Source organism: Cyprinodon tularosa, unplaced genomic scaffold (assembly GCF_016077235.1).
Source record: "Cyprinodon tularosa strain WSP-4 unplaced genomic scaffold, ASM1607723v1 ctg207, whole genome shotgun sequence".
Classification (NCBI taxonomy): domain Eukaryota; kingdom Metazoa; phylum Chordata; class Actinopteri; order Cyprinodontiformes; family Cyprinodontidae; genus Cyprinodon; species Cyprinodon tularosa.
The window spans coordinates 968,826-992,112 of record NW_024038767.1 but is presented as its reverse complement, the minus strand read 5'-3'; the positions used below and the strand labels follow the sequence as shown (position 1 = coordinate 992,112).

General features: G+C 38.3%; 1 protein-coding gene across 2 annotated transcripts in view; it reads right to left on the bottom strand.

Moving 5' to 3' along the window:
- Positions 1–23,287, bottom strand: part of slc8a3 (solute carrier family 8 member 3) — a 189,668-nt gene that overhangs the window by 3,797 nt on the left and 162,584 nt on the right. The window contains exons 4-7 of one of the 2 annotated variants that reach the window (XM_038285109.1): positions 10,611–10,628; positions 5,839–5,963; positions 5,543–5,642; positions 2,365–2,634 (exon numbers count right to left, since the gene is read on the bottom strand). In XM_038285109.1, the coding sequence (XP_038141037.1) occupies positions 2,365–2,634; positions 5,543–5,642; positions 5,839–5,963; positions 10,611–10,628 (513 nt within the window). The remainder of the gene's footprint in view (positions 1–2,364; positions 2,635–5,542; positions 5,643–5,838; positions 5,964–10,610; positions 10,629–23,287) is intronic. The other variant, XM_038285110.1, reaches the window with a different exon arrangement.

The following is a 23,287-nucleotide window of genomic DNA, read 5'->3' as shown; positions in this document are numbered from 1 at the left end:
TTTGGAAAATATAAAAGAATAAAAGTAAAGAATAAACTAATAAATTAAAATAAATGTATAATAAAATAAAAAAAAACAGTAAATTACTTTAAAAACCCAATATAAACTTTGTACAAAATATAAAGTAGCTATAGTAAGTGTAGTGAAATTATTAGGGTCCTATACTGCTTCCAGAATTGCTGCTTACGGGCCTTGGCTTGTGCAAATGCAGACATAAGTCCTCCAGATCCAAAGACCTTCACACACTATACTCTATGGAAATAAGCGCCAGTCCTGAAAGTCTCTCTTGAGACATGGAAAATGAATCATTTTCCTTCAGCTTAGTTACATACCGTAAATCCTCTAATATAGGCCCGGGCCTTTATTTCACTCAAGTGCATCGCGGTCCAGGCCTTTATTGGAAAGAGGCCAGAATTAGAGACAGGCCTCTATTGCTATTTGAGCAAAACAGACTACCAGTGGAATGAATAAAAATGAGATTTTGTGTCTATTTGAACCTATAAAACACTAGGTTCATTTATTGAAAAAGTACAGTTACCATGTCTCGCTTGGTTTGAAGTAAAAAAGAAAAGAAAAAATCCTCCAATTCTGTTTAATCCTCCTCCTCAGTTTTTCTCCTCCTCTTCATCTCTCCCTTTAATCTCCTCATCACTCGCGCTCCTCCTCATGTTCTGCTGCGTGTCTGTTCTCTTCCTCGCGCAGACGGGCAGCAGTCAGGGCCTGTCGTCCAGCTGCGCAGGACTGTGGTACTTGTATGTTACTACCACAAGTATAATGTTGAAAAAAACGTTTATAGCCCCGGCCTGTATTAGAGACCGGCCATTATTTACCTCCTCTGACAGCGAGACCGGCCAATGTTAGAGTCCCGGCCGCTAATGGAATACATGCCAATATTAGAGAATTTACGGTAATTGCTTTCCAATTTACTGAACGATAGGCCTACAACGTCACCCATTCGCTAGGCCACGTTCATTTTCATTAAGGGAAGTCATCCACCTGGGCTGGGCTGGATTTTGACTGGGCAAAGCTAATGTCAATCAACATTCCATCCAATCTGAATTTTTATATGCAGTTGTGCATCTCCTCAGTTACTATAGCGTTGCCACTTCATGCTTGCCTGTTGCTGTTTATCTACCGGGTGTACAGTAGCTGGCTCTCGGGGGCCCCCCAGCGGCTCGGGGCTCCAAGCAGTTGCTTGGTTTGCCTGTTGACAAGGTGCGCCTCTGGGTTTACTTTACATTTGTGGACTTAAACTCTATTTATCTCCTTCTGCATGGCCAACAATTTGTATCACTGCAGGTTTAACAATATCTTTGGATTGTTGCAATATTTCATGTAACAGATAATGATCATACATGAAAAAAAGCAAAATATAAGCAAAGGTATATCTAAAAAAAACATCTGACTCAGTGAAAAGATGCCATCATGTATCCTTGATAACATCCTTGTTGGTCTGTAAATTTAAGAAACAAATTCCACTTTTAAACAAATCAAGATGTATTTCGTCACAATAGCTCATAGTCAATATTGCTCGAGTTTAGTTTTTGCACTTAATCATTTTTAAATCAAGTTCAAGTTTTGCATCTGCTGATCATAAGGAACCAGCTCTTTTAAGGGTTTCTACTTGTGTTTTTCCAGCCTTTTATTCAATTTGCATTGGCTTAAAAGTCCATGGAGTTTTAGAGCCATTGTAGATAAAAGGGCGTCGGATGCAGGAGTTTGCCCTGCAACCGCAGGGTTGACAGTTCAAGGCCCGGCTTTCAGTGTTGTTAAGTCCTTGGGCAAGACACTTTACACGCATTGTCTACTGATGGTGGTCAGAGGGCCCAGTGGCGCCAGAGTACGGCAGCCTCGCCTCAGTCAGTGAGCCCCAGTGCTTCTGTGGCTACAATGTAGTTTGCCACCATCAGTGTGTGAATGAAAGGGTGAATGACTGAATATAGTGTAAAGCGCTTTGCTCAAGTCTCCTGACTTGAGCAAAGCGCTTTATAAGCACAGACCATTTAACATTTTTACCATCTACCATAAAACAAACAAACAAAAATAGATTGTTGCAAAGTCAATTTCAGCAAAACCAAACTAACTCAGAAATTTCAAAACTTATTTGACATATTTACAAGAAAGAACAAACATTCTCAGATGTCAAGAAGTCTTTAATTTGTGAAATAATAATTTCCCACGATTAAAGGGATAAATTAGTGATATTAAAAAACTAGGATGCTGTAAAATCTGGAATTTGCAACAAGATAAAGTGCAGGAAATCTGTAGACATCATTCCTGAGCATAGGCTTATAAATAAGACCCCATAAAAGTTTCAGAAACAAACATGTCCTCGTTAAGAGCTGCTGCTATTCCTGTGCTCACCTGGGACTGATGTGCCAAGAGCCACAAATACCACTGCTGTGACTGAGTCCTTGAGGCCGATGGTGCAGCCAAAGTGAGAGGCCAGGTCACCGATGACGGCCGTGAGCAGGCCGATGATGGCGATGGACACGATGAAGCAGGCCCAGCCATTCAAGTAGTCTGTGGGGGGGACGCAGGCAAACAGAACCTTCCAGAACACTGTGAGGAAGTGCATGACGTAGTCGAAGCAAGAAGGAAGCCGCTCTTCCCCAGTGTCCTCCTCGTCCTCATCTCTTGGCCGGAAGTAGGGTCCACGGGGGGGGGGGGGGGGGGGGGGCAGGATGGAGGGTTGAGGGGAACAGAGGATAGATTGATGCACAATGCAGCAGAGAGAACGGAGGTGAAGAGGGAGAACAAAGAATAACAGAGTGCAAGGAGAATTTAGAGTGCAGAAAGAACAGAAAGCATAAGAGGAAAGAAAATTAAAATCAATGAAGAAGAAAAAAATAGAGGGCAGAGGAGGAGATTTGGAAAACGGGATGAGAGGTGATGGAGAGGGGAGGAGGAGGGAGAACAAAAATCACTTAAAATGGCACGTTCACTTATCTCTCAGCATGAAACATCCTTTTGACTTCAGCCCGAGGTTGCTATTATGCAAATGTGTGATAAATACTTGTCAGCGCCAGAGGCCACGAAGGACAAGCTGTTTTCTTTGGCAATTAAGAAAGAAAAAGTTTTTTTTCCACAAAGGAAAAAAAAAGCAAAATAAATTTACTTGTTTCTTTTTTTAATAGGACTCATTTAAATAAGCGCTGCTCTTATAACTCCTATAATGCTTTAAGGTCTGGGTTAAACTGCTGTACTGCAACGGAAAATTTAACCTTTTCCCATTTTGTCACATTACAAACACAACTTCATTTTACTTTGATGTAGTTTTAGAGCCACAGAAAGCAGCACCCAGAGAGAATTTAAAAACTTTGCAGCTTGTTTGTATTCGAATGGTGCTGGCAGTAGGGAAGGATGTAGGAAAAGGGGGGCTGTACATCAAAGTTCATTTAGCTTAAGGAAGCTTAAAAGCTTCCTAACTAAGGAGCTACAAGAAATCCCACAATGATACAATGCATAATCATTACTGCTTTAGGTTTGCTGCATGTAGCACATGCAAACATGCACAGCTTTATACATTTTTGGTTTTAAAATCGAGAACTTTAATTGTTCTTTCATTTTTTCCTGTCTTTTCCTGGAAGCCTGTAGTCCAAATGCGATCAACAACATTCATGTTTCTGTCTGGTGAAGGAATAGTAGCTAAGAGCTGCTATTTAACAATTTAGGATTGAGGCTTTACTTGCAAAAGCATCATGTTTCGTACTGCCCTCCGGTGGCATGGCACGGGAATTACAGTTTTTTTTTATTTTTACTGTTGTGTGCACAAAAATAGTAATTAACATGTTATATGTGGATGTTTTTAACACACACACAAAAACGTTCCTGTGTTCAATGGATTGTTGTCGACCGTACAGGACTTAAATGGTCCATGACCGTAAACGCATCATTCTCTTTATGCAGCATACTGGCAGCATCATGATGTGGGAAAGAGAAGCTGTTGAAAAAAATAATGCAACCGTTTTTGGTATTTACTTAATCATATTTAGTTACTTGAACACAATTATTTTATGTCCTACTCTGCTAACATGAAACAATTGTGTTAAAGTAACTAAATGTGGTTAAGTAATTGCCAAAAACGGTTGCATTACTATTTTCAGTTTAGAGTAGAAGGTCAGATGGATGGATGAAGATAAATGCATACTTCTAAAATGATTATTTATAAAAAAAAATGTTCATTTAAATTTACTTTGTGCTGGACTATAAATTCTATTTGAATGCATGAAGTTTGTGGGTTTGATGTAACCATGAAGAAAAAAAAATCAAAAAAGTGTAAATATTTTTGGTGAACTTCATAGAGACGTTCTAATACCTATGTATTTTGGAATTTGAAAGTAAAAATATATGGAATGCACAACGCTGTGAAATTGTACATTTTTCATTTGATAATAGCTCTAAGGCATCGGCACAGTTCATTGTGGCTTCAAAAAACAGAAATAGAAATGATTTCCTCTCTGTTGGGTTCTGCACCACAGTGCGGCTGCCAGATGACCTAAGGAGGACTCTTCCTGTGTCCCAGCAGCTTGCAGGACATGGAGCAGACAGGCAGGCGCTCTGTCATGATTCCTAATGTCAGACTTTGTGACACGCATGCATTTTGCAGCCTAGGATGATCATCAAAAAGTAAAGAGGGCCTCTTGTGATTAAATATTTCAGCACTGCAGCCACAAAACCAGAGTCTTTATCGACTCTCCTCAGACTGTGGCTGCAGATCTTAGGCCCGTGGTGCTAGCTGTGATTCATGTTGTGCAGATATTACATTTTTCTAAGCTTTAAAACGTTTAGGATGAGAAATGACTTTAGTGTTTTAAGGACAGCCTGGCTGTTGGTTAGACTTATTTCCCCTCGCCTTACACAAATGACTCTAAAAATACTTCAAGGGAGTAACTTAAGAGTCTTTTTGTTGACAGCTAATAGAAGAATAAAGAACAAATGAGGGATCATTAAATAGAAGAAAAACATCCAGGTCTCAATTGTTTTCCACTTTGTGTTTGACTTGTAATGCATAAGACCGACTATCACTAAAATAAAGCCAAACTTTCAAGTGAATAATACTTCCGCCTGCACTCTAATCAGAACCGCTTTTTGTTTTATGTTCCAACTCTAATATGTTGGATATTTCTATACCAGCTTTGCAAATCTAGATACAGGACTTTTAAAATCCATTCTTGCAAAAATCATTTTTTCAGAATTGCAGCGGAACCAATCTCCATCCATCTTATCATCAACTCTCTCCAGCTTCTCCATCCTTGATTTAATAAAACCGTCTCCATATCATGATGCGGCCACCGCTGTGCTTTTGTGTTCAGGGCGATGGGTAGTTTCTGTTTTTAGAACAGCTGGATTTATTCTGAGATAATAATCAAGGACTTAAACACAGAGAACTCAAATACTGCATTTAGTATCAAAGCAGAAGAAAACAAGTTTACAAGATGAGTTTATATTTTATAGATCCTTTTATCAGCAGACCCTAATTGTCATATATAAACTATTTTACCGTAGAATCTGAGGTTCAGGTGAGATCAGAAACCATTACCTGCACTGACGGTGATGGCCTCCATGAACTGCTCTCTCCAGGAGTTTGTTCCCACCACCAGAGCCAGGTTGGTCTTCTTGATCAGCTTGTCCACTGTACTCTAAGCATTAACATAGAGGTCATGTTTCTCCAATCCATTCCATCATATTGTTCTTACATCGAGAAATACACGCTTTTCACCACATGATGGCAGTACCATCCAATATCAGGGAACAAAAAGCTCTCAATGGCAGAATTTTACACTAAAAAACACCTTTTTTAATCATCTTATTTGTTTAAAGTGTGACTTTACTCACTTTGAACTCGTATGATTCCTCGATAATGACCTCGAGCCTTGGGTGTTCCCCCAACACTGGTTTGCCCATCTCTGCAATCCGCTTGGCTTCCTCCTCATCGGATGTCAGCTTCCTTTCTGGCACGTCTTAATGGAAAGAAAAAAATTGGATGACATAAAAATTAGAACCCATTTAGGAAAAACTGTAATTTAAAAAATATGTTTGTTGAATTATTTGAAAAGCCGAGGGATCCTGCATCTCAACTCTTCCCCCTGATCTGGGAAGGAAAGCAATGCAACATTTTTTTTCTTTCTGCTTCTTTTCAAGTTACTTTCCTCTGACTTACAAGCACTACATCAGAAAACCCTAACTAGCTCTCATGTTTTCTTTTATTTTGTCTTGTCTAGAAAACCCGTTTCATTGTTCCTTCCATCTAATCATACTATAACCAAACACTGAATTCATTTCTACAGCTGATTGCTCCATGAAAGAGAACCACTAAGAAGCGAGATATGTTTGTTAGAATGCAGGATTTTCGTTCAATAATATGTTTTAATTTTCGTTTTTATGTGGGGCTGTGTGGGTTAGTAGAGAGGAGACATAGTTGTATCTGTTTTAGACAAAGCTCAGAGTAATCCATGCTTGGAGAGCCCATTAGAGGGCAGAGGTCACCAAAGCCGTGCCCATGGGCACCTAGGGGGGTATTTTTATTCTGTTGCTCTTCTTTTTAAATCATTAATACCGGTAGATCATTTTATCATATTTATCTTATATAACATTTTTTATATAGTTGTCAAAATGACAATATCTAAAAGAAAATTAGAAATGAAAATAAAGAAATGGTGTTTATTGTGAATGAGGTTTAGTAGAACGCTGACTCAGTACCCATGAAGGAGGCCTAAGCCTTAAAAAGGTCAGTGACCTCTATTATAGGCCATTCAGGCTAAAACCTTATAAGGAAACTCAAGTTTCATCTATAAAAAAAATGTGAAGTTTTCTATTGATTTTGACAAACAATGTATTAGATTATTTTAAGCTAGAGAGGAACTGATCAGAATGTTTAAAGACGATTTTCAAGCATTAATATTTACCTCTGAAAAGGAGGTTATATTTTTAGGAGATGTTGTGTCTGTCTGTCAGGATTTGGAAAGATTTTAATAAAATTTCTATCAGAGGTGTCCCTCATGCCAAGCAACAATTCGTCTAACTGTGGTAATGATCCAGATCTTCTGCAGATTTTAGGTTGAAGTCACAATATGGGGCTAAATGTGCTGCTTGGCTGAGGTCTGCGGTCTCTGGGTGCTTTTGCAGTTAGAACAGTTTTACCTGCAAATACATTGATTCCTATTTGACAGCAACATACTTTTATTTAAGAACAGGTAATACAAAAATTCAGCTTCTGTTGATATTAGTTTTTTATTTAATGGTAAGGAATCTGCTCTTGAATGAGCGCAGCCTCAGTTAGCATCAGTTAGCATCGGTTAGCATCGCCCTGATTACCCAAAGAGAATTTCTCAATGCTTCTTAAGACTCACATTGAGCTCCAGAGAAGAAAGCAGGTTCTGCAAATAAGAGTTTAAAATTAAGAAGTGTGAATAAAGTCGTGTTAAATTTGGATTATGAATGATTTCACAACAGCTTCATTTCCATGAATCTTCTGATTTCCCAGACTGTCACTGTGCTCTTAATATGAGATACAAACCAGTTTCTTCTACGCCTTCTTAGTTTCATAAAAATGGGAAATAACTGATCTAACTTAATTTTTACAGACAAAATATTTGCTCAGTCAGCATCAGTGTTTGCTGAGCACTGTGACATCACAATGTGATTTAAAAACTTTAATATAAATATAAAAATGCAGAACACACCAGCTGTTATAACGGGTACATAAATGAATACTGTAGTACTGTGAAGCAGAGGCAGAGCTAGAGGGGGGGTTCCCATGGTAACATAATTCACCTAACAATGGGTGAAGCAGTTCCCCTCTACAACAGAGGGGGCGGCAGAGATACTCTACGGTGGAATGGACTAGCTAATGAGATTTGTTTCAGTTGTTAGGATATTAATAATTAACTGACAACAAAACTATAGTGATTAATCAATTATTCACATCAACATACAAATGTTAAATAAAACAAAAACACAACTCATGCTTTTTGCTCTTATTAAAACTAGTTTTGTTGCTTTACGGGGAAGAAAAGAGAGTTATGAGTCTGCAGGGATCTTGGAAAGCAGAGATATAGAACCACTGATCAACCCAATGCAGATAATGCAGAACCAGAAATTAATTAGACAAAATGGATGTAAAATTATCTGTGTAAATTTATCAGCATTCATGAAAATCTAGTCTGTCCTTATTGATTTCTTTGAGGAATATGGAAGCTTTGCTTGTTCGTTTTCAGTTGGCACAGTGTGTTTAATGTCGACTAACGCTAAACTGGCTTCACTTCTATCAGTTTTCAGCCACCCCTCCGAGCACATTGGTCCCTGCCTGGTTCACCCTATGAAAATGTAGGTTAGAGATTAGAAAAGAAACATCTGCATCATAATAAATATTACTGATGTTAAGTAGTAAAACATCACCCACTAATTCTTAAAGTCGTCCAAAGTGCTTGGAAATATGTTACATTACCAGCTTGGATTACAACCTGGTGCTCTACAGCGACATTTTCTCATTATTTAGCAGCAGTTATGAATGAAAATCCCTCTAAGAAAATCTAATCATACTACTAAAGAAAAATATCGTTAAACAGGGATGGATTTAGGAAATTTGGGGCCCTAGGCAAAGACAGGGAGGGGGCCCTCTGAGAAGAAAACACATCAAACAGCCCCATTCTCCAGATAGAGAAATGTTAATAGAATAGACATCCATTATCTGTTCTAGGTTGTGTCCCTCTCTTCTTGTCCCTTTTCTTCTTGTTTTCCTCTCTATGTTTTGTACATAGAGAGATTTGTACACAATGTTTTGTACATTGTGCTCTTTGCACCGCTTGTTTTCAGTTTGCTGCTTTCTGAACATGGACTGATCAGTGTGGTGGACACTGAATGCGTTCTGATGGCATTTTAGCAAAATGATTTTTATCAAAAAATAATTAATGTGCACAAATAAGTTATAGCTGCATTAACCATACATGTAAAAAGAGTTTTATGGGGCCCCCAGGAACCCAGGGCCCCAGGCAGCTGCTTAGTTTTGCCACCCCTGTCTGTAAAACTCACAACCAGTGAGGGTCAGGATCCATTTTATTTAAATCCTGGAAAATAAAAATGCAAAAAAACAAAAACTGCAAAAAAAGCATGATTTGAATGCATAGATGAAACTTTATTAAGAGCATCACTTCTACCACCTCTACACTATAGCTGAATGTTAGCTCAACTATTTTTTTTTCATGTTTAATTAAAAAAGGAAACAAAAAACAGACAACCATGTGGATATTTACCAATAAGTAATATTCAGTGCATTTTTCCTACTGTACATCTTTGGTAATAGTATGAAAAGTTCAACTTTCCTATTTTATAAATTTTCCATAGTATTTGGGGTGGACTATGGTATTTAATTGTTAATCTTTGACCCCAGAAACGTATCACGATTACTGGAAAATGTTCCTGCCATAACATCCTATAAGCAGAGATAAAACTAAGTGATAAAGTGGAGCTCTTCCATTTTTAATGACAGCAGAGTAGCTAATGTAGACTCCATAAAAAGGTCGAGAGCACAGGAATGAAAAAAAAAAAAAACCCTGCTCATCCTAAATTGAAATTAAATTCTCTAAAGACATCTTGACTACTTTGAAGACCACCCACAGACTGTCAGCACACAATAAAGATTTGTTTAAATTTGCACATTTTCAGTGTTCGGGGAAGCCCCAGTAAGTTTCTAAATCTGCCCATCACATATCTGACGCAGCTTAACTGTGAATAGATGCTTCAGCGGCTTTTGAAGGCGCACAATAAAGAGCTTGACGACATCAATCCTGTGCTGTCGCACTCCATCAACAAGGAGTGGCTGCGGATCTGAACGCCTCTCATCCTCTCTTTGTGTGACACCCCCGCTGAGCCACCTGGCGCAGGGAACTTGTCATCTTTTATACGAGCCGTGAGCTCCAGCCTGCTGCTCTTTGTTGACAACACGCTTACCATTAAATATTAACACTGCCATTAAAGATCACAGCCGGCCTTCACTGATAGGAGTGTCTTTCTGCGAGCACACACACAGAGTCATGCATAAAAGCAGGAATGCTCCTGAGAACACGAACGCACTCTGAAGCCAAATCAATTCCACGCCCAAAGACAGCGAGCACCATCACCCTGACACCATTTCTCCTGCTCATTTTTAAAATTTGATTATGCAGCCATTCCTTTGCTGCTCCGCTACATGACACGGTTTCCTTAAGGAGGCAGAGGAACTTAATAACAATGCAATCAAACACAGGTAATTAAATTTCTAATTTGAAAACTGCTGGTTTTTATCTCGGCGTTTATCAGGTGTTAGAATATTAATTTGACAGGATAAAATTGACAGGGGGTTCAGGGCAAATTAACCCCCTGATTTGGCTCAAATCCATTCTCATCTTATTGGTAGAGATTGTTTAAAAATAGCAGAAATGTTTTTTCTTTTTAACAAAAAAAGCAGCACAAGATAAAAACTGATTAGAATCCAGCTTATCTACGTCGAAACATTTTTTCAGACATTATCAGCAGCAGCTGAAATCAGTATGTGAGTTCAAATCATTTGCAGACATAAACCACAAAGGAGGTTAATGGGAAGGCCTTTGGAGGAGAGAAGGGGAACTTACCATCAGCTAACAACCGAGCTGTGGAGGAGAGGAGAGGAGGGGGGGTGAATGAACTCATGAAGAAAACAGTAGGATGATGAACAACAATAACATGGAAAAAAGAACATGGAGACATAAAGTGAAATAGAAACATGTTTCTGAGGGATCAGCGTGACTCTGGTCTGCTGACCAACTCAGGAACTGAGAGGATTATGATGCAGCTGAACTTAAAATGAAATGCATCATGGGACAATGTTTAACTGAAACAAAGGCAGATAGCAGAAACCAGAGGAAGATATCAGGAGTTTTTGTCTTTCTGATTTAAATATATTTCAATAAATACAAATAAAGCATTTTTGAGTCAACCTATTTTAAACAGAGATGTAATATTTAAAACTATAGGAGGAGAAAATCTGCCAATTAAAACAAATGTGATGAATTCTGCAGACGTTCATATAGCAAACAGCTCTCTGAGGAACTTACACTCACAAACAACGTAAATTAATTCAATTAATTAAAACTAGACTCTGGCTTCCAGTAGCATGTTTGATTTTGACAATATCGTCACCCATGGCAACAAGAGCTGGGAGGATACAGATTGACTCTACATGTCTGAAAATATGGCCAAACACTAGAATAGGGGGAGGAGGCCTCAGTAGGTGACCGGGTTATATCACAGTTTTCACTTTAGTCTGTGAATCACGCTGTGGAAATCATTTTTGTATTTCTGTAGGTCTCAGTCAGCAGTATTCCAAAAAAACAAATTATTTCCTCAGATTTTTAAATATATATTCTTAAATAATGACAAAAAAGAAATCTTTGCAAAGTCAGCAAAGTAAATAGGAAAAAAGCAGAGTATTTCCCAGTACTATTTCCACCTATTTTCAAATGAGTTTCTAATAAAAGTTACAGTGTAGAAAGGAGCGATTGCTTCATGTTTGGCAGCTTATGGGAGGTTGGCTTGAAATAACTGAAATTAAAACGCTACTCTGAAGATTTAGAGGATTTTTCAGAGCAAATTGGTGTCACCAGCAGGAATGAATTAAATATATATTAATGTTAAAGGTAAGAATTGTAAAAACATTGTAAAAATAAGCTTTTTGCTAGTGGAAAGTTTCTATATAAATATATATTAAAAAATGCAAATGCAAAAAGTACAAATAAGCTTTTATCACCACATACGGTATATGTCCAACTGTTGAATTCAACTGGATATAAGTATGTAGCTAAAAGGAAAAAATATATATTTTTCTTGACCAATATAGAGTGGTTAGGTTGGAGATTTACTTTTTGGGCAAAACGGATTGCTGATATTCTGATATGATTGCTGATATTGCTGATATCATCCTGATGTGGAACTGGTAAAGCCATCCGTCCTCTGGCATGGGAGCTGGCTCGCAGCTCGTCTGCCTGGCTGTGTGTTTCCTGGACGGGGCCGCCTTTTACAGTTGCTTTTTGTATCTATGCTTCTTTTTCTATGTCTGCTTCTGTCTCCTTGAACCCCAGTGGGCCTCAGCAGATGGCCGCTCACACTGAGCCTGGTTCTGCTGGAGGTTTCTTCCTGTTCAAAGGGAGTTTTTCCTCTCCACTGTCGCTACAAGCATGCTTAGTGTGAGGGATTGCTGAAGAGTCAATGAGTCGATGCAATCAGCTGGTTTTCCTTAGATAGAAAACTTTGAATCAATCTGACTGGATGATCTGGTTGAACTGTAAGGTGCCTTGAGATGACATGATGTGATTTGGAGCTATAGAAATAAACTGAATAGAATTGAGACTATTGAATTAAAGCCCTACTTTTTTTTTTTTACACCCATAAACCCGTCTTTACTGCTCGTCACAGGCGTTTTCCTGGCTTTTGCCTCTCAGAAGGTATCAAAGAGCTTTTACGGCCTGTATCCTCTATGACTATTCTCACTGAAGTTCAAAATAAATTTTAGAAAATCTGTTTTAAATCTATGTTTGTTTTGAATATTTTTTTGTTGTGACCTAATGTTAGAAAAAAAAGTTTTTTTTTGGAGCTGGATTATACTGCACCAAACTTCCTGTATATCAAATTACTGCAGATAATTTGTTCCATTAAATAACGGTGCTATACGTGGCTGATGATTAGAGCATTGCTGGATATTTGGAAATCAGGAAATAGATCTGAATGCCGAGCAGAATTAGAGAAATTAATAATTCCATCAAATATTGCTGATTTAATAAAGACTTTCTGAACTGTACCCCGTCTGATTTGTTCATATTTTATTTCACCTGAGCCTGGGGTTGAAATTAGCAGTGGCACTCATTAGTTTCTGTGTCAGGAAATGGATATAGAAAAACAAAAGGTGCAGAGGCTGACATCTCTATTAATATCAACATACGGTTTGTTTATTTATCTGTGTCGTCTCTTTCATGACACCACATGTTGGCTCACTTGCTGACTCTACAGTAGATAAACCATGATGAAATTAAAGGACCGAAAAGGAAAGAACTTTGAAGGAATAGAATAACAAGAAAAACAGTTGCAGGGGATTCCAAAAGTAACAGTAAAGCTTTCACTTGTTAACTAACAAAAATCTGACTGCATGTATGGAGTGAAGTGACCCATGAAACATTTGCTGCTTACAGCATCACCAAGTGAGGAAATGGCAATCATTTGTCACCCGTTGCATCCAAGAGCCAAGCAGAGTATCAAAAACTCATGACCTCATTTCTGTTTCACAGCTGCAGCCAATTGCTTAGATACAGATATTAGATGGCAATTTTTGTGAGGAACGAAGAATATTTCTGTTTGCTGAAGACTTCGGCTATGTTTCTCCAGCAACAGCTCAGAAAATGATTTTCGTATATTTGATCTCTTTTGATGTTAAGTTCAAAGCACTGGCTGAGTCGTAGTGTGACGCTGCTCCAGGAAGGAGGAAAAGAGCGACTCCAAGCTGCACTCAGTCGCTCCACCGTCTGTTATTCTGCCAGCATCTTTATTGTTGGAAGAAAAGGAAAAATCCCCCGGAGGATATAATTAGCAGGTTGCAGTACAGTGTGTTTGTTGGCGTTTCAGTTTGAGTGTCATCCTATCACATCTGGGCTCCATGTCCTGGAATCAATACAACACTGATAGACTCCATCTCTCCACACAGCTCATTAGGACTGAATCATCGTTTGGCTTATGAAGGCTACTTTGCTTAGATCAGGGAAGGACCTGGGCCGCGGTGAGAGTTATGATTCTATGGATTATTCTACAAATTATAGAGAAAGGAGACAATAAAATGTGATCCAGCATTACTTTACTGCTACTTTGTGTTAGTCTCTTTCATATAATCTCATTAATAAAGACTGAGCTTAATGGCTGTAATGTGGAAAACATCAAAAATTGTGAATACTTCTAAAAGACACCTTACAAGTAAAATTATTTAAGTCAGCAACACTCTGTATTTCAACTCTAGAAGAAAATCAACTTTATAAAATGTTAGTTTTAGAAACATTATTTAGATATAATTTTTCTCATCTTGGATGATTTATTATGGTGGCTTTCAGGTTCAGCTAACGGCAACACTCCATGTGAACACATGAGTCGCACAAAAAACTCCAACGATGCAAATGTAGAAACACAAATGTAACAGAAAAGCACGGCAAAAGAAAAAAATGCTGCATAGAAAACAGGCAGGAGTGAAAACCTACAATTGTAGAAACAAATTCAGAAAATAAAAGGAAGCCAATATATAAATATAACAAAAAAAAGTTTCACTAGGGGGAGTCAGATGGGATCAGATCTTCTGTAAAGACTTTAACAGGATCCTTAGAAGAAGTTTGTAGCTGAAAACAAAAGATACGGTCACTACCTGATCCATCCTGGAAGAACGATCCGTACCATCAGCCCAGATATACATTTCCATGAATAATGGAATTATGGAACTAAAATTAATATTTCTTTCTTTAGGTTACACACTATATACCATCACGTTAACACCGAAAGAAAACATAATAATAAAAAAAGTCTAGATTTATGTTTAAACCCAACACCGAAAAAGTTAGCTCCTGGAAATAGCGTAGGATCCGAATTCCAGTGCAGATCTACCACAGATGTGTGATAATGCCTTAAACAAATTTAAGGCATTTATTTTCTTAAGAAATACATTATTAACTAGTTTCCTTTAGTTTAGTAAGCTTACTATATATAAGAAAACCCGGATGTATATATGATTGTGTATGAGCAAAATAGCTGAGAATGTGTATTTTCTGCGAATGCTATGTATTTGGGGCAGCAGGCTGGCGCAGTTTGTAACACTTTTGCTTTCCAGCAAGAAGGTTGTGGGTTAAATTCCCTAGTCTTTCTCCATAACCTTCGCTGCAAGCTGAACTATTTCTTTATTTGCAAGTTCACAAACACATGAGAACATATCTGTAGCACCACTCCATCCGGCCCAAAATGAGTCTACTGCTATTTCATCTTATTTGTTAGGACTGAATCATGGATGGATGGATGGATGGATGGATGGATGGATGGATGGATGGATGGATGGATGGATGGATGGATGGATGGATGGATGCATGGATGGATGGATGGATTTCATTTTTTTTATGCAAAATAAACAAAAAGCATTTTTAGGAAAAAAAATGATAATTGAGAATAATAGCTCTATACTAGTTTAATGATAAGAAATAGGTTGACAAATTGGTTAGTAGATACATTTTTTGAAGCAATTGTACTTAAAATATAAATTGTTAAAACAAAAACAGAACCATACATTCTCCAGTTTAGACAGCTTATGCTAAATTTGTTTTAATACTAAAAAAACAAAATAAATCTAACCTTAAGGCCGAAGAAAGTGGAAACAACTGACTTCTGATAAAACTGCTAAAGTAATCAAAAGATGGAAAGTAAAGGTATGAAATCAGTGAAAGAAAGAGAGGAGGAACATAGAGCTACAGAGAGGGAGGAGATACGGTTTCATTGCTTAGTATCAGATGCAGCCATGATGGGAATGTGTTATCAGTCTTCATTAGTGACGCATCTGCACTGTTGTGAAAGTATTTCTACACACACTCTAGGCCTACATCTGCACAGAGCCAATAAGGACACATGCAAATTCAGACCTGAAACCTAAAAAAAAACTAAATCTCTAAAATAATATTTCAGGATCTCAGCTGAGAGACCAGCGGGCCAAACAGACACACGCACACATCCGCGCTGAGAGACAGGCGGGATGACTAAGACGGATGCTTCAGCTGCCTTTATTATCTTGCAATATGCAGCTTGTGTAACGCGTCCATCATCTTGTTATGCCAGATCTATGTTTCTGACAGTGCGGATTCACAGGGCGCCGAAATGCTGAGAGCACGCCATACTTCATCTTCTGAAGCAGCACAGCCAGACTGGGTAAACCGATAATTTACCTGAATGCTGGGTGACTTCACTCAAGCATCTTGATGGAAGCCTTTCATGGCTGAAAAGTCATGTTTTTAATCTAGCCCAGCTAATTAAAGCTGTAGTGTGAGGCATTTTGACATCAATAAGTCATTAACTCATCCATGCTGAGATATTACAGTGATTACAGTAAACAAATGCCATCATTGCCAAGAAAACTGCCAGCGTCTAATAGGGCTATATTCAATGTGAAACAAGGAGTAGTCTTTTTCTCTACTGTAATAAATAGTTCCTCCATTAGGAAGCTGCACTTAGCAGATGAAAATATCTCAAATATTCTATGAACTGATATATGTGTACTAGGAGTGTGGGAAAAAATCTATTTGGCGATACTATATCGGGATTTTCAACTAAAGTCAGTTCCTAATCGTATTTTTTCTTACCTTAAAACAATGAGGGAAGAAGAGCTACCTCTGCACCGTTAATCTGCTAGATGGAGCTTTAGAGCCTTTTTTCTGTGCTCCATATAAAACTTTGTTCTTTTTTTATTGGGTTTTTATGGCACTAGTGGCTCATTTTGTGGACTGTAGGCTGCATGCAGCGAAGGAGCACTGGTCAGATTCAAACCCGGGTCAGCCGCATCAAGGACTACGGTCTCCGTGCTTGGGTCGTGTGTGCTAAGCACTGCGCCACCAAAGCACGCCCCACACTTGCTTCTTGTGTATCTATACATTTCATTTTGATGGGTAAAATATCGCAATTATGCGATACTGTAATATTGTGGTAATATCGTATTGTGACAGAATATTGTAATGCATATCATATTGGAACACACGTGCCAATACTCACTCCTAATGTGTACACAGTTAATATCAAACATTGCTGAAGCCAGATATTTACATACTCTGTATAAGGGCTGGGCGATATAGAAAAAAAGCTTATCGATAAAAAAAAAATGCATATTGATCGATATCGATAATTATTGAAAGATTTGAAACCATATTTTATGTGCAGCTCTGCCTGGACATTTTATATTGCTAAATGATTTAATTTTAATAAAGAACACAAACACAGACTTCCAATTAAATATTTATTTAACCAACTTTTTTAACCATAACAGAATTGTTTTAAGGAAAAATAACTTAAGAGACCTGAGTTATGTTATTAAATATTGACAGCATTGTGTTTGAGAAAAACTTTCGGTCCGGAACTTCGTATCGTGGATCCAGAGTGGCGAGCCGCTGTTTGAACCCAGGTTTTTCAACAGCAGACAACAGCAGCGTACCCTTTGCTATGAAGCATGTTACAGCATGAGTAATGTCCTTGTGCCGCTTGGACGCTTTGTTGTATTTATCACAAACCAGGAAGCCCATTTAGCCTGCAACGCCTGCTTTGATTTGGCAGAAATGCCCGAAGATTCCTCGGAGGCGATGCAGAGCCGCGGCGGGGCCTACACAGCTCGTACTCCTGCGGCTGTGAGCGGCTGAGATGATAAAACAAGTTGGTTGTGTTATCAGACTTGGTTTTCACTGGTTCCCGACACATTTTACAGATGACTGTGGTTTGTTTTGTGTCCGACTTGCCATGACCGAAATACTGCCAAACTACAAAAACCCTTCTTTGGAACAATTTCCTCTGCCTCTCCCTGCTGCGACATCTTCATGTGCTCTGTGTTGTGGTTTGAGAGGGCGGCTCTTTGTGACGGCGTGCCTGGGTCCGCGATTGCGATTGGTTGGGAGGAAGCAGTGACTAGCATAAACCTACATGCTAGGCTACAATGAGAAGGAAGGAAAACTGCGTTTCTTTATCGAACTTTTATCGACCCTCTTTTTTTCTATTGCGCCACACGTCTATCGATCGATATATATCGTTATTGGATTATCGCCCAGCCCTAGTCTGTATAAGAAGGCAGCATTATTTCAGTTGCAAATGTTGTCAGAATAATTTCAGACAGTAAAAAAAGAATAATTGTCTTTTTGAGACAAAGTATGTTATTATCTGCTTTCAACTGTTAGTGCAAAGCTAAATAAATAGGCCAGTATTAGGTTTTAGCTTCCATATCTGGCCTGATCTTTAGATGATGGCTTTCCCGGGAGAGAATGCGAACCCTGAACAGCCTGGCTCAACACTGTAACCAGAGAAGCTTCTAATCGACCCATATGCTGCATTCACTTGGGACAGTTTCTCTATCTGTTTACTCTAGTTTCCCTCCAGTGTCTCTCTTAAGGGGCCTCTCCATTTACTTAACTGGATTGTTCTCTTCGTGTGCTTTTCTTTCTTTTTCCTGCTGTTCTCTTCGGCTATTTCTCCCTCGGTTCCTACTTTGTCTCCTGTTCATACTTTTGATGGGGCTGCATGGTGGCAGAGTTTGTAGCACTGTTGCCTTGCAGCAAGAATATCCTGGGTTTAAATCTCTGCAAAGAGTTATCATGTTCTCCCTGTTCATGCACTAATTCTCTCTCCTGCTTTCTCCAGATGTGCAGAGACATGGTTTATTTTGTGATGCTAAATTGCTCTAGTATGTGTGCATGTTTGTGTGCCTTTGTAATGAGCTGGTAACCTGTCCAGGATGTACCCTGCCTCTCACTCAGACAGCTGCAGAAACCAGCCCCTCCATTGACCTTGATAGACAGAGGATAGAAGATGGATGAATCTTTCCACTGCTGTAGAGAATATTTTGAATGGTTCTAACCTACACAGATTGTTTTTAAGCACAAGCACCTTGCATTGTTCCAGTATCTTAACTGAATGTAACTCTGGACTTTGACTTGGCCAAGTCGGTTTATATGGAGTATATGTGACTTTTTTCTGTAAAAGTGAGACAGTTGTGGTCAGTGGTGTTTTTTCCCTCTTTATGTCTCCCAGTCATCCAGTCGGGGCTCAGTCTATTGTTTATTCATAACAACGACTTTACAGTACCTGAGGCAGTGAGGCCTGCAGTGCTTTAAACGTTCCTCTTGATTTTGCATAATTGAAGGCATTGGGACAAATGTTAGCAGCGTAGCATACAGTGCCAGAGTGATTGTGTTTTTGCCCTGTAGGGCCATCATCAAAACAATCAGCTCCTTGGACAGAGAGTCAAAGATTGGAACTGAGGCCAGATATGACCTACTTTAATTTCCATTGCTTAGTTTATTTCTATAAAGCAGTTTGATTCTTTAGCAGGCTCTAATCTCTTGTCATGCATACAAAGTACTTCTGCAAATGTCAAAAAATCCCAATATTTTCTTTTTCTCTTTAAATTCTGCATCCTTATCGGTAGGATTTGATGCCCCCCCCTCCTAATCGTCTGGCCCAGACTTCTCGCAGTAGTGTGGGTACTGAGAGGAAACTGGCTCACCATACTTGTTACCGGTCTTGTTTATTCTGCAGCCGTATCAGCCTCTCTGCCATGTCAGCGGCAGGCAATTACAGAGCAGATTATCAGCCCTGATAATGTCATCAGACCAATCCTTCCACACAAATCCACACAGCGGGCACTCACATGCCCACAAATAAACACTCGAGTTCACAAGTTCACTCAACAAAATACGTGAGCTCTAGGCTAATTCTGTGAGCTGTCCTCATCATGTCTTAAAGCTTGTGCAGCTTCACACAGAGCTAGAGCAGCGTGGTCGTCTCTCATTGTGACGTCACTCCAGCCATCAGTGCTCAGTGTGTGGGAGAGGAAAACGCACACGCACTGTAGTGGTCATTTTTAGCACAATGACGGGTATTTCTGTGTTCTGGTTTAATTAGGAGAAGACAATGATTTATTTTTGTAATTTGATGGAAAAATATGTTGCTTTAAAAAGTATTGTTTCCCGTACAGATTGCCTTTTTATTGCAGCAAATGTTTTAAATTATCAGGCTAATTATAATCCCAGAGAAATATAAACTGAGTGATTTAAAAAAAAAGAAAAGTACAGTCACATTCAGAATTCAAACTTCTGAATGTATTTTTAATATGAAATGATTATAAACTGTTTAATAAATGATCAGTGTTTTTAATTCAGAGTAATTTTCATGTCAATGTGCTTTACTGGAGGCATCCATGTTTGTCAAAGAACACTACTGCCACCTACTGGTTAGTGACGTCACGGTGCAGTATCGGCTGTTGATCAAGTCCCAGTGCTGTATCTGGTGTTTGTCACAACGCGCTATTATCCAAGTCATCTTGAAAACATTCTTCTTCCAAATGTTGGCTACATATTACGGGTTTTTTCTCTGGCCAGAAGTTCGATGGCAAATCCTCCCTCTTCAAGTTGGCGATCCAACGACCAACCCGTCCGTGGAGGATCAGGAATCAGAAAGGTGGAGTAACTCTTTTTTTCACTTTTACCCGATGTATTCCAGCATCCAGCTGCCATGCACGTGGGCATTGTCAGTTTCACTATAGCTCTGGTGAATTTCAATGGTGAAGTCCTCTGGAAATCTTCAATAATTGATGTTGATTGCAGATGTGTCTAGTAGTTCCCATTGATTTAGCTTGTAAAGCGGGGAGAATGGCGCTAGGCTTACCGCACCGTGACGTCACTGCTGGAAGATGGCAGGAGGGAGGGGCTACTATATTTGGGGGAAAATGACCGCTCCCAGACTCAGTGATCACGCCCAAAATTATTGTTTTTAAGTTTTTACTGATTAACGCTGAATCATTGCAAAGTTCTTAGTTTTAGATATAAATAATGATCCGTTGATCATTCCATGATGACTTTTCCTTTAATGAGAATTTCATTGTTTAAATAGAAGAAAAACGGCTCTTCAAAACCATGTTGTACCAGTATGTTGTATTTTGAATTAACTTGAATCAGACACATTTTTATATTTCTCTTCAAGAGCCATACCTAGGCAATTGTAGTGGAATTAAACAAATAATAATAAAAGAAATAAGCTAGAGAAAAATTAAAAGTACAGCTAAATATGTCCTGGTGTAAAGATACTGAAGAAATGGATGACAAATTACTGATTTATTAGTCTAGAAAAGAGTTACAAAGAGCTTTTTAGGCTTTTTAAAGCCTAGCATAGCTATTACCAATAACGATTGTCATGATTGACCAGTATTGATGATCTAAGACATTAATGAACATATTCTGTAGAACAAGAGTGGGATATTTTTGTAGGCTTGGATGTGAAGCCGTTGTAAAGCAAAAACAACTTAAAAAATAAAAGAAAATAAGAGCGATGGTCTAACATAGAATAATGGTCTGGAGCGGTTTGTTGAGCTCAAACTTAGTTGGCTTACACAGCACAGCAAATCCACCTCTGAATTGAAAAGAACTACGTTGTTTGCAATCAATCTTAGATAATCATATATAATTCATTCAGGCTCTAAATGCTCATAACATATTTGCCGATGCTTGTTGATTAATGCAGCGGAAAATGTTTTAAGAGGGCATTAAGAAGCTTTGGTAAAGTAATTAGGAGCCACAACTAAGTTGTTACTCTACATAAATAGCAAAGGCAGCAAGATGAGAGATCTTGTTGATCATGTTGATGAGATGCAAATAATAAATCATTAAACTACTCGCTAACAAGCATAAATATTCTTATTCAGTAGAAGTATTTATCATGAGTTATATGTCCTTCACAATATTCCTCCTACATTTAATCTCTGATGTGATACTGTTTGAAAAAAAACTGACCGTTATAAGGACTGAAAACATAGAGGAGGGGAAGCTCACTGAGAGACTGGGAGCGTCACTGAGCTGCAGCCAGGTCACTCTCCAATAGAGACTGACACGGGAGTGGATTTTCACTCCTGTCCCGTCCCACTCCCACAGGAAAAAATTGTGTCCCGTCCCGATCCCGGGCCAGAGTAGAAATCTAAATCCTGCCCAATAAGATTTCTGGCAATACATTGAATCTGAATTTCTATGAAGGGTCGGTTAAGTTCCTGTTTCTAACTGTAGTAAAGGTAAGTTAAAGTAAAAGGAATAATAATTATAAATACATAATAAAAGTAACAAACAAGGAAACAGACCATGCTTATCTTAGGTGAATAAACAATCAAACTTTTCAAAGTCGAGTTCTAATTGTTGGTCACTCCATTGTTGTTTTTGAGCGCAGGTGAAAAACTCCGAGCGGAAGCACTGTTGGTTTTTGGGTTGTGTAGTTTTTTTGAGTCGCATTATAGTGTAGGCTTCAAGGAAAAAAAACTACAAAATGGCGGCACCAGTACTGGATTATTTTTCATTCTATTTTATTTTATTTTTTGGCATCAATCCCAGTTTTTTTTAGTTACTATTGGTTTGCTCCCGCTCCCGTCTGCTCCCGTTAATGTTTAATCCTGTACCGTCCCAATCACGTGATCGTTACTAATACTGACTCCCTGTGACCCGTGGGATTCCCGAAAAAATGTCAGTCTCTACTCTCCAATTCTGAGCCCGTTGGCCTCCACCCTGCACACAAACTAAGCCTGGGGCACCATCAACTTATTGTCTTATAGATAAACAGAAAATAATTACCTTTGTCACACACAACATTAATATCAATCAATATTAACATTAATATAATCAATCAATCAATCAATCAATCAATCAATCAATCAATATCTTTATTTAGACACAATTATGGTCCATAAACAGACAAAAACAAGAACAATAATAAAAAATAAAAAAAATATCAACCCAATGATCATCTATTTCCCACTCCAGTCTGTGGAAGTAACTGTTATTCAGAAGCGTTTCATGTTTTTCTCCCTCTGGGTGTGTGACAGTCTGAATATGAATATTTTATCATGAGTATTCAAAGAATTTTGTTCCTAAATGAGACATCCTCTGGAAAAACTGGAAGTGTATCACAGAGCTAAAATAAATGATTCAGAACTGTTTACACAGAAATTATGAACTACCGAGCAAGAAGGATTTTAAAAGTCTAGCTTTAAAATCGCAACGACTGTCCCATTAATCTTCAAACACTCCAGCTTATTTTTTAAAAATGTGACAAGTTAATTACTATAATATATATTCTAAAAGGGAATTCTGCCTTGGAAACACTATCCAGTTGTTACCAGCCTTTAAATTCCTCAGTATTATGAGCTTTGTATCAGAAGCTTTCAGCTACTTATTGGATTTAAACATGCAACCAGTTTTAATTTATACACTCAGGTTGTATTTTATCACCAGAACCAACAATAGAACAAGAAAAATTATGTCATCCAAATATTTATCTGTATCATTATTTATATATAAAATGAACAAAAAGACCGCAAACTAACTTTGAGATCTATTTTTATGTAAATAAAATAAATAAATTTTTTGTAATAAAGAATAAAGCTTTCTTCTTAATAAAAAAAATGCTTTTCACACATTTGTGTTTAGGAATTTCCCCAAATCTTTGAATATGAATGTGTGAATACGGAGTTAGAGCGACT